General features: G+C 48.5%; 1 protein-coding gene across 3 annotated transcripts in view; it reads right to left on the minus strand.

The window, feature by feature from the left end:
- gish (casein kinase I gish) overlaps positions 1–13984 on the minus strand; it is a 133276-nt gene that overhangs the window by 56094 nt on the left and 63198 nt on the right. For all 3 annotated transcript variants that reach the window (XM_071685099.1, XM_071685098.1, XM_071685096.1), the window contains one exon: positions 2946–3097. In XM_071685099.1, coding sequence (XP_071541200.1) covers positions 2946–3097 — 152 coding nt within the window. The remainder of the gene's footprint in view (positions 1–2945; positions 3098–13984) is intronic.

Genomic DNA, 13984 nt, shown 5'->3' on the forward strand with positions numbered 1-13984 from the left:
GATGCCTATTCCAAATGGTATTCCCTCTTGGGGTGTCTAGGGGGTGGCCATGGCAACAGCCTCCATAACTAGAGAAATTCAGTGCCGCTTCTTAGCCTTTAGTGCCTCACCCTTAACAAGCCACTGGCAGAGGGCAACTCTAGCAGTGTTTGGAGTGGCTCCTACCTAATGTTCCTAATCACTAATTCTACCTAATGTTCCAACCAACTACTTCTACCTAACGATCCAGCCTAAATGTTCCTACCCACTACTTTCATCTACTGCTCTAACCATTTTACCAAAAGGCAGGGCAAGTGGATGGTGCTCACCGCAGAAAAATCTTGAGTTAAGAAGACTAAGCTGTGTCAGTTCAGTGTTGTCAAGTGTTATGCATGACAAGGAGAGAGTGTATGTTTGTGGACAGAATGCCAGTAGTCCACACGTGGGTGAGGCAGAAAGAAAAGACAGTTACCTAGGTCAGATGAGAGCAACCTGACAACCACTGAAGTGCTGGCTCACTACGCACAAACAGATAAAACCTCCCAAAAAATTAGGGGGCCACCAACAGATCACAATCCATAAATGGCTCACAGATCCAACAAACTCTCTCCATAAACGCACTATTATTGTGAAGAAACACCTGCAGATTATCTGAGGTGTTGTCCAAATATCATTGGAAGGTTTGGAAAAAAAAAATCCATGCCATTGCACTTAACCAATATCTGTGACAAGTATAGTCTAAAAATGCTGCAAATGATAGTTACAGCCCAAATGGATGAATAATGTACTTGCTAAGGAGAATCCACCTCAATGAGAGGAAACATAGGTTCAATAAACAAACATTTTTTCTTTTCTTTTAAACTATTCGCCATTTCCCGCGTTAGCGAGGTAGCGTTAAGAACAGAGGACTGGGCCTTTGAGGGAATATCCTCACCTGGCCCCTTTTTCCTTCTTTTGGAAAATCAAAAAAAAAAAACGAGAGGGGAGGATTTCCAGCCCCCGCTCGCTCCCCTTTTAGTCGCCTTCTACGACACGCAGGGAATACGTGGGAAGTATTCTTAATCCCCTATCCCTAGGGAAAAATAAACAAACATGTTATGCATAAAACACCTTTTAAACTTCTATAAGAGTGAGCTCTCTTACTGTCACAAGATATGGAAGGGTAGAAAGAGTGTTCTTGGGCTGTCAGATGGCACTTAACACCCTCCTAAACAAGATACTAGATTTTCAGGCAGGCATAAGGAGAAAACACCTTCAGTGGATCAAAAATCAATTTAGTGGAAGGGAACAGATGACACTCATCAGATGTGTCTTTTCAAAGTGGATCAGGGGTAACAAGTGACATGCTGATGGGCTTGGTCCTTGGGCTGTTATCATTCTTCACCTATATTCATGACTCAAAAGAACTGGATTCATACCTGAATATGTTTGTGAATGGTTCTAAAGTCTTAAGAGAGGTAGGAAATGACAAGGATTGCTTCATACAACATGGCAACTTTGACAAACTTAAAGCTGGCCAGATATATGGCTGACGAAGTTCAACCTAAGCAAGTGCAAACTATGCAAATTAATGATGATATTCTATATATGAAAGTCTAAATAAGACATAAATCTGGTGACAAAGCTACATGAGTATGTGTGTGAAAGGGACTTGGAAAGACATAAATCTGGCTACAAAGCTACATAAGTATGTGCGTGAAAGGGACTTGGGATTTGACACAGAAACCATACTACTGTCTCAACGCCAATGTAGGAAAACTAACAAGAAAATCATCTGCTAGTTATTATCATGTCTGTATCAAGGTATATGAATGTACAAATGTTCAATAACCTATTTAGTTTATATCTGACTTACATCAGAAATTGCTCCTCAATTTTGGTCACAACATTCACAGAAACATTATGATTATGTTTTCTAATATAGCTGGCCAAAGAAAGGGAAACAAAGATGGCACCTGATAAAAATATACTGGGGGTAAAGAAAGAAGTTAAAGGGTATACATTTGCCCACTATGGAAGGTAAAAGGAGGGGGGACTTGGGGGGGAAAACTGAATTTCTTAATCATACTGACAATGCTGAGTGTGTGTAGTTTTTCTAAAGATGGAAAGAATGAGCAACAACTCATCAAGAAACTATGCAAAAAAAAAAATGCTAGGTAAAAATTGTGAGCACAGCAACTTCTGTGGTAGCAGAATTGCAGATGAGTGGAATAAACTATGTGATATGACTACACTTCCATAAATGCTGAGAATACACAGAATTCTATAAATTCATCATAATAAATCAGTTTATGAAATGGAGCCCTTCAAGAGTATAAGATCCTCCCCCATAAGGTAAAAATAGTCACTCCATACATATATCTACAAGTGCTGGGGCAGTATTTTCTACACAGGATAACTTAGGGCACCTTAAAGTGTATAAACCCAAGTCATATCATTCACCAGACCAAAAGATTCAACACACTGATTGGTATCTACAACACAAACATCTTGCTTTTAAGCTCAAGTAAACCCTAATTATTCTAAGAAATCTCAAATTCATTTAAGTCCATTTACCATAGCCTTGCAGTAGAATGAAAACTGGTATAACATATCTTATTGATTAGGCAATCATGAACTCAACTACCTTTGTCAAGAGTAAATAACACACATTCAGCTGATACTGTCATGTACGACATGGAATAATGAAGAGTACATAACACACACATTCAGCTGATACTGTCATGTATGATATGGAATAATAATTTAACTGAATTCTATGTGTATGACCTATGAATTCAGAAAGAGAATACCTTGGAGCTAAAATAATATTCATAAACACAGTATGGCTTAAGATTAAACTCCATGAAAATAGGATCTGAACTGACTGGCTTAGAATTATATACCTTGAAAGTAGGATCTGAAATAACTGGCACAGAGTTGAATACCTTGAAAGTAGGATCTGAGAGGACTGGGCCAACACTTACTAATTGTATGGCTATTAATAGTACTGTCTTGAGACTAAAGCGTCTTCCGCACATATCAAACAAGTCCTCCAAACTGGGCCCCAGGAGTTCCATCACCAGAGCGTTGTACTTCCCACACACCCCAAAGTAGTAGATCCTTGGAATGCCTTCCACTGAAAAGACCAGAAAACACACTTGTTTAGGTAGGGGGTCAGTTGGTTTAGTAGGAGTCATCATATTCCCCTTATGTAATCATAAAAAACTTTAGTTATAATGATAATAATAATAATAATAATAATAATAATAATAATAATAATAACAATAATAATAAACAATAATAATAACTATAATAATAATAATAATATCCCTGGGGATAGGGGAGAAAGAATACTTCCCACGTATTCCCTGCATGTTACAGAAGGTGACTAAAAGGGGGAGGGAGTGGGTGGCTGGAAATCCTCCCCTCTCGTTATTTTTTTTAATTTTCCAAAAGAAGGAACAGAGAAGGGAGCCAGGTGAGGATATTCCCTCAAAGGCCCAGTCCTCTGTTCTTAACGCTACCTTGCTAATGCGGGAAATGGCAAATAGTATGAAAGAAAGAAATAAATAATAATAATCTGTCTCCTGCCTTGCAAGACGGTGCCATGAACAGATGAGCCTTGAGGGGATAAAAAAAAAAAAAAAAAACACTCATTTGGCTCCCTCCTCCGTTCCTTCTTTCAAAAATTTGCAATACAAAAGGGGTGGATACCCAGCCATCCCCCATTCCCATCCCTCTCAGGAGAATGTTGGTAGTAGAGGATTCTTCTCTTATAGAGAAGGAAAAATAACACAGTACCTCCTTTCAACCTGATATTTCAATCTTACGACTCTAAAGGTTAGGATTCCCAATCAAAACTCACAATAAACATTTCAAACCAGGAAAGAGAAAAAATAATCTTTGAATCTTAAGATCACCACCAGCAAAGATTAAAATTCATTCACACTACAGTATAAAAAGCACCGGACTTCCGTACTATCAAACTGGTTTAAATGGGGAAGAGATAGATAGACAGACAGATAGATAGATAGATAGATAGATAGATATAGAGAGATAGAAACCATAAAAACAAATGATAAATAAAATCTCTAACATAATAATAAAATTTTTCACCTGATAAATTCCTAAACAGTTTATGATTACCATTAGCCTTTTTTCCTACTGTAATAATTTCCTGATTTCTACTACCTTTCATAAGCTGCCTGGCCATTGAGGAATGTAGATATATTTTGATGATACTTCTACTTTTCTTGGGCTTTGGTCATCTGTCAAACCTTGACTCTCTCTCTCTCTCTCTCTCTCTCTCTCTCTCTCTCTCTCTCTCTCTCTCTCTATCCCATCACTGACAACCATCTATTAACTGCTAACATTAGATTTAAACCCATAAAATGTAAATCGTCCAGAAATTCTATCACAAAGTGGGGGAAGAAACCCTCAATGGAATGAAAGTCATAACTGAAAAATCACAGTTGGTTATATTATTACCTTAAGAGACAGGTGGTCTAGTCCCAGTGGGGGTATGCAAGATATGTGTGACAGATCATGATGACTTGGTAATGACCTTTCTCTCTCTCGATCACGTGTCATTTTATAGTCTTACCATCACTCTTACTTCATACAAAGGTACGGTGCTAATGGCACTTGGCATACGCTGGTATGTGTGTCTATATATACACATAGGAGTAAGAGACATGGCACATATAAACAAGGTCAAGAGACGGGGCAACACAAGGGTAAAACTCTCTCCCGTCACACACATAAAAAATAAATACACATGGAAATATTACACAATTCACACTAAATTCAAAGTAAGGGAGATTGGCTGCATATTGTGGGGGAGGATTCAAAAGGATTTATTTGTTTTTTACAAGGAACACTATAAATATTTCAAGTATACTCTTATCTCAGACATTGCCAGAGCATTATTCATTTATTTATTTATAATTACCATACATCCAATTTCTATTAAAGGGTCCTGGTGTTACCAAGGACCTCTGTCTAAAGGCTCCCACTACTTTCAGTAGCAGGGAATGTGGACTCATTCGGGGTTGATTTGAGACTACAGCAAGAGGCAGACAAAGTGATATGAATCTTTCCTGGCTAAGAGGGTCAAGCTAAACAAGATGGGATGATGATGCATGTACAGTACTTAATGAATATGAAGGAAAACAACTGATGAAGATATACGATACATGAAATATTTTATCATGTCCGCATAGTAGCAGTTAGTGTTCCTAACCCTGATGCATTCATGCACTAGTCACAGCAGTTGGTCCACATTAAACCCGAGCTATTCATCCTCTCTTAGGGGCTGGTCGATAAAATGGGTACCTAGCACAATATGTTCTTCGTAACTCTGCATTTCACATTTGCCTGCTGGTAAAGCTGTGGTAACCACGCCTTCTTGCAACTCTCTCTCTCTCTCAAATTAACGCAGGAAGAAATGACAAGATGATGAAGTTTAACCCATATGGCAGCAACTAAGGATTAAGATGTCGAGAGGAAACAGTTCTGGAGCAATGCAACTGACGAGCTGAGAGAGAGAGAGAGAGAGAGAGAGAGAGAGAGAGAGAGAGAGAGAGGTCTACTATAGCCTAGTCGTGCGGCAGAGTGTTGGTGATCCATTTAGCGTGCTGGCTGGGTTGGTGCATGCCATGCCAGTTGGTTGGGCGGGAAGCCGTATGCGTGGTGCTGGAAGCCCTCCCCACACAAGGCCAGAGCCTGTCGCGGTCTCCTACATACAACACCATCTGTAAACTGTGTCATCCAATTACCACCACACACTAACACTGCCTCACCCCAGTACCCACTACACTACACTGCTCACCCCAGTACCCACTACACTACACTGCATCACCCCAGTACCCACTACACTACACTGCTCACCCCAGTACCCACTACACTACACTGCATCACCCCAGTACCCATACACTACACTGCCTCACCCCAGTACCCACTACACTACACTGCATCACCCCAGTACCCATACACTACACTGCATCACCCCAGTACCCACTACACTACACTGCTCACCCCAGTACCCACTACACTGCATCACCCCAGTACCCACTACACTACACTGCCTCACCCCAGTACCCACTACACTACACTGCTCACCCCAGTACCCATACACTACACTGCCTCACCCCAGTACCCACTACACTGCATCACCCCAGTACCCACTACACTGCATCACCCCAGTACCCACTACACTGCATCACCCCAGTCCCCACTACACTACACTGCCTCACCCCAGTACCCACTACACTACACTGCTCACCCCAGTACCCACTACACTGCATCACCCCAGTACCCACTACACTACACTGCTCACCCCAGTACCCACTACACTACACTGCTCACCCCAGTACCCACTACACTGCATCACCCCAGTACCCACTACACTGCATCACCCCAGTCCCCACTACACTACACTGCCTCACCCCAGTACCCACTACACTGCATCACCCCAGTACCCACTACACTGCATCACCCCAGTCCCCACTACACTACACTGCTCACCCCAGTACCCACTACACTGCATCACCCCAGTCCCCACTACACTACACTGCATCACCCCAGTACCCACTACACTGCATCACCCCAGTACCCACTACACTGCATCACCCCAGTACCCACTACACTACACTGCATCACCCCAGTACCCACTACACTACACTGCATCACCCCAGTACCCACTACACTGCATCACCCCAGTCCCCACTACACTACACTGCATCACCCCAGTACCCACTACACTGCATCACCCCAGTACCCATACACTACACTGCCTCACCCCAGTACCCACTACACTGCATCACCCCAGTACCCACTACACTGCATCACCCCAGTACCCACTACACTACACTGCCTCACCCCAGTACCCACTACACTACACTGCTCACCCCAGTACCCACTACACTGCATCACCCCAGTACCCACTACACTGCATCACCCCAGTCCCCACTACACTACACTGCCTCACCCCAGTACCCACTACACTGCATCACCCCAGTACCCACTACACTGCATCACCCCAGTACCCACTACACTGCATCACCCCAGTACCCACTACACTACACTGCTCACCCCAGTACCCACTACACTGCATCACCCCAGTCCCCACTACACTACACTGCCTCACCCCAGTACCCACTACACTGCATCACCCCAGTCCCCACTACACTACACTGCTCACCCCAGTACCCACTACACTACACTGCCTCACCCCAGTACCCACTACACTGCATCACCCCAGTACCCACTACACTGCATCACCCCAGTACCCACTACACTACACTGCCTCACCCCAGTACCCACTACACTACACTGCCTCACCCCAGTCCCCACTACACTGCCTCACCCCAGTACCCACTACACTACACTGCCTCACCCCAGTACCCACTACACTGCATCACCCCAGTACCCACTACACTACACTGCTCACCCCAGTACCCATACACTACACTGCCTCACCCCAGTCCCCACTACACTGCCTCACCCCAGTACCCACTACACTACACTGCCTCACCCCAGTCCCCACTACACTGCCTCACCCCAGTCCCCACTACACTACACTGCCTCACCCCAGTCCCCACTACACTACACTGCCTCACCCCAGTACCCACTACACTACACTGCCTCACCCCAGTCCCCACTACACTGCCTCACCCCAGTCCCCACTACACTACACTGCCTCACCCCAGTCCCCACTACACTACACTGCATCACCCCAGTCCCCACTACACTGCCTCACCCCAGTACCCACTACACTACACTGCCTCACCCCAGTCCCCACTACACTGCCTCACCCCAGTCCCCACTACACTACACTGCCTCACCCCAGTCCCCACTACACTGCCTCACCCCAGTACCCACTACACTACACTGCCTCACCCCAGTCCCCACTACACTGCCTCACCCCAGTCCCCACTACACTACACTGCCTCACCCCAGTACCCACTACACTACACTGCATCACCCCAGTCCCCACTACACTGCCTCACCCCAGTACCCACTACACTACACTGCCTCACCCCAGTACCCACTACACTGCATCACCCCAGTCCCCACTACACTACACTGCCTCACCCCAGTCCCCACTACACTACACTGCATCACCCCAGTCCCCACTACACTACACTGCATCACCCCAGTACCCACTACACTGCATCACCCCAGTACCCACTACACTACACTGCCTCACCCCAGTACCCACTACACTGCATCACCCCAGTACCCACTACACTACACTGCATCACCCCAGTACCCATACACTACACTGCATCACCCCAGTACCCATACACTACACTGCATCACCCCAGTACCCATACACTACACTGCATCACCCCAGTACCCATACACTACACTGCATCACCCCAGTACCCACTACACTACACTGCATCACCCCAGTACCCACTACACTGCATCACCCCAGTACCCACTACACTACACTGCTCACCCCAGTACCCACTACACTACACTGCATCACCCCAGTCCCCACTACACTACACTGCATCACCCCAGTACCCATACACTACACTGCATCACCCCAGTCCCCACTACACTACACTGCATCACCCCAGTACCCATACACTACACTGCCTCACCCCAGTCCCCACTACACTACACTGCCTCACCCCAGTCCCCACTACACTACACTGCATCACCCCAGTACCCACTACACTGCATCACCCCAGTACCCACTACACTACACTGCTCACCCCAGTACCCACTACACTACACTGCATCACCCCAGTACCCACTACACTACACTGCCTCACCCCAGTACCCACTACACTACACTGCATCACCCCAGTACCCACTACACTACACTGCATCACCCCAGTCCCCACTACACTGCCTCACCCCAGTACCCACTACACAACACTGCCTCACCCCAGTACCCACTACACTGCATCACCCCAGTCCCCACTACACTACACTGCATCACCCCAGTCCCCACTACACTACACTGCTCACCCCAGTACCCACTACACTACACTGCCTCACCCCAGTACCCACTACACTGCATCACCCCAGTACCCACTACACTGCATCACCCCAGTACCCACTACACTGCATCACCCCAGTCCCCACTACACTACACTGCCTCACCCCAGTACCCACTACACTACACTGCATCACCCCAGTACCCACTACACTACACTGCATCACCCCAGTACCCACTACACTACACTGCCTCACCCCAGTACCCACTACACTACACTGCCTCACCCCAGTACCCACTACACTACACTGCTCACCCCAGTACCCACTACACTGCATCACCCCAGTCCCCACTACACTGCCTCACCCCAGTACCCACTACACTGCATCACCCCAGTCCCCACTACACTACACTGCCTCACCCCAGTCCCCACTACACTGCCTCACCCCAGTACCCACTACACTGCATCACCCCAGTACCCACTACACTACACTGCATCACCCCAGTACCCACTACACAACACTGCCTCACCCCAGTACCCACTACACTACACTGCTCACCCCAGTACCCACTACACTACACTGCCTCACCCCAGTACCCACTACACTACACTGCTCACCCCAGTACCCACTACACTACACTGCATCACCCCAGTACCCACTACACTGCATCACCCCAGTCCCCACTACACTACACTGCTCACCCCAGTACCCATACACTACACTGCATCACCCCAGTACCCACTACACTACACTGCTCACCCCAGTACCCACTACACTACACTGCTCACCCCAGTACCCACTACACTGCATCACCCCAGTACCCACTACACTGCATCACCCCAGTCCCCACTACACTACACTGCTCACCCCAGTACCCACTACACTACACTGCCTCACCCCAGTACCCACTACACTGCATCACCCCAGTCCCCACTACACTACACTGCTCACCCCAGTACCCATACACTACACTGCTCACCCCAGTACCCACTACACTACACTGCCTCACCCCAGTACCCACTACACTACACTGCATCACCCCAGTCCCCACTACACTACACTGCCTCACCCCAGTACCCACTACACTACACTGCCTCACCCCAGTCCCCACTACACTACACTGCCTCACCCCAGTACCCACTACACTACACTGCTCACCCCAGTACCCATACACTACACTGCTCACCCCAGTACCCACTACACTACACTGCCTCACCCCAGTACCCACTACACTACACTGCCTCACCCCAGTACCCACTACACTACACTACACTGCCTCACCCCAGTACCCACTACACTGCCTCACCCCAGTCCCCACTACACTATACCATCACCCACTACACCATACCACAATACCCACTACAATACACTACCACCCTAGTAATCACAGCACTACACTACACCACAGTACCCACTACACTGCATCAACACCCACGTGCCCACTACACGACCACCCTAGTACCCACTACATCGGGCAATAGTATACCACTACACACCAGTGCACCAGCAGGTACTGCCCAGTACAACAATCACCAATACTATAACAGTCCCACACTCCAGTACCACTACAATGTACCAAGACAATGGGACATCACAGAATACCAGTACACACCTACACAGACCTGAACCCATTACATACGTGTCCAACTACACAAAGCCACACACCAGCCCACTACACAACCACATACTACCACTACAATACCTTGTCTCCTACACACTATTGACCATCCAGTAATCCAGTACGCGACATCACGTGCCAGTCCACATTTAATACAATGTTACAAGCGTTAGCGACAACACGCAATATGACAATAAGCAACACCACCCCCACTACACATCCAATCCACACCGCTACACCACTTCACTCTCCCTTACATTAGTACGCCAGTACAGACCTTCACACGCCAGTACACCACTACTGTACCACTACACACCAGTGCACCGCTACACCACTCACTCTCCCTTACATTAGTACGCCAATACAGACCTTCACACGCCAGTACACCACTACCGTACCACTACACACCAGTGCATCGCTACACCACTTCACTAACGCCTTACATGAAGACACCACTACACACTGTCAACCACCAGTCCACACCATCCCGGTCCCTGATAACACCAGTACATGACGCCTCGTGGCATACCATTCAACCATCCACTACACACTAAAACCCCATACAATACTCTCTTCATTACAGTACACATACTAGCTTACCACTACACACTAGCACCCCATACAATACTCTCTCCATTCCAGTGCATATACTAGTTCACCCCTGCACACTATCCCCCCCATACAATACTCTCCATTACAGTACACATACTAGTTCACCACAACACACTACCACCCCATACAATACTGTCCATTACAGTGCACATACTAGTTCACCCCTGCACACTATCCCCCCATACAATACTGTCCATTACAGTACACATACTAGTTCACCACAACACACTACCACCCCATACAATACTGTCCATACAGTGCACATACTAGTTCACCCCTGCACACTATCCCCCCCCATACAATACTCTCCATTACAGTACACATACTAGTTCACCACTACACACTACCACCCCATACAATACTGTCCATACAGTGCACATACTAGTTCACCCCTGCACACTATCCCCCCCATACAATACTCTCCATTACAGTACACATACTAGTTCACCACTACACACTACCACCCCATACAATACCCCATCCATTACCGAACAATACATACTATTATATTACATGGGTCAGAGCGAGCATAATATACAATGGGGCTTCCCATATGACGTGGGTCAGATCGAGCATAATATACAAGGGGGCTTCCTATATTGAGTGGACAGAGCGAGCATAATATACGAGAGACCTTCCCGTATGGCATGGGTCAGAGCGAGCATAATACACGAGGAGTCTTATTCCCAACTCCCAAAAGACACGTCACGCTGCATCCCAGTACAGATCCCAGTCTCATTCCTGGGTCGGGCGGGAGGGAGTGAGGCAGGAAGTCCCACAACGGGAGCGGGACCCAACACCACGAGACTTATTAGGGAGACACAAGAGAGTCTTATTGTTCATAGCCATACAAGACTCGTCCCCATCCCCCACCAGTTTGGTCCACAGGGGGTGGGGGTATATGATCCACCCACTGCTGGCCGTGTACGTGGGGGTAGTATATGATCCACCTACCCACACACTGCTGGCCGTGTACGTGGGGGTATATGATCCACCTACCCACCCACTGCTGGCCGTGTACGTGGGGGTATATGATCCACCTACCCACCCACTGCTGGCCGTGTACGTGGGGGTATATGATCCACCTACCCACCCACTGCTGGCCGTGTACGTGGGGGTATATGATCCACCTACCCACCCACTGCTGGCCGTGTACGTGGGGGTATATGATCCACCTACCCACCCACCCACTGCTGGCCGTGTACGTGGGGGTATATGATCCACCCACTGCTGGCCGTGTACGTGGGGGTATATGATCCACCTACCCACCCACCCACTGCTGGCCGTGTACGTGGGGGTATATGATCCACCTACCCACCCACCCACTGCTGGCCGTGTACGTAGGGGTATATGATCCACCCACTGCTGGCCGTGTACGTGGGGGTAGTATATGATCCACCTACCCACCCACTGCTGGCCGTGTACGTGGGGGTAGTATATGATCCACCTACCCACCCACTGCTGGCCGTGTACGTGGGGGTAGTATATGATCCACCTACCCACCCACTGCTGGCCGTGTACGTGGGGGTAGTATATGATCCACCTAACCACCCACTGCTGGCCGTGTACGTGGGGGTAGTATATGATCCACCTAACCACCCACTGCTGGCCGTGTACGTGTGGGGGGGGGGGGGTTGTGTACCCCGCACTCCGGTCAGGAGCTGGTCAGTCCACTCGACAAAAACCAGCCCCCCCCCTCCTCCACCCCCAGGGGACCAGTTTGCTCCGGCTGTGTGTGTGGAGCACGTCTTGAACACAGCCACCACCGGGGTAGAGCACTGCCCTCGTGTGGCTTGACACTGTCTTAACACACACACCCGACCCATCCATCCACCCCCCCCACACCCTCATATCCCCCCTAGGTGCACATGGTGTACTCGTTGCCTCTCTCTCTCTCTCTCTCTCTCTCTCTCTCTCTCTCTATTACTCCCGTGTTCAGCTCTCTCTCGAGCCCCGGCTGACCAGCGTAATAACAGACCTTCATAGAAAACTGGCCCCCCCGGGGTGACTGTAAACACACACACACACACACACACACACACACACACACACATACACCACCAGTTATCATCAATATTGTAAAGTGTGGACGCAGCTGGGGATGGAACAGCTGTTAAGTGACCGGAAACACGGCTAAAAATAGGTTAGATATCAGGTGGTCAACCGATGGGTCTCAGGCGAGGGCCACCTGCACACGCTGGCCACGCCACCTACACCACACTCCACGTAGGTGAGGGCCACCTGCACACGCTGGCCACGCCACCTACACCACACTCCACGTAGGCGAGGGCCACCTGCACACGCTGGCCACGCCACCTACACCACACTCCACGTAGGTGAGGGCCACCTGCACACGCTGGCCACGCCACCTACACCACACTCCACGTAGGTGAGGGCCACCTGCACACGCTGGCCACGCCACCTACACCACACTCCACGTAGGTGAGGGCCACCTGCACACGCTGGCCACGCCACCTACACCACACTCCACGTAGGTGAGAGCCACCTGCACACGCTGGCCACGCCACCTACACCACACTCCACGTAGGTGAGGGCCACCTGCACGCGCTGGCCACACACACACGCGCACACACACACACACACACACACACACACACACACACACACACGCTAGGGAAGGAGAGAGAGAGAGAGAGAGAGAGAGAGAGAGAGAGAGAGAGAGAGTTCAGCCCTGGTCAGGTCCCACACCCGTTCAGAACAGACGGGGGGGCGACCATCTCCCCTATACGGGAATCACACAAGTCGAACTCAGATAGATAGATAGACAGATAGATAGATCTTGAAGGAGGTAAATAAATGAATGAACGTGTGTAAGAC

This window comes from Panulirus ornatus, chromosome 39 (genome assembly GCF_036320965.1).
Source record: "Panulirus ornatus isolate Po-2019 chromosome 39, ASM3632096v1, whole genome shotgun sequence".
NCBI classification, from domain to species: domain Eukaryota; kingdom Metazoa; phylum Arthropoda; class Malacostraca; order Decapoda; family Palinuridae; genus Panulirus; species Panulirus ornatus.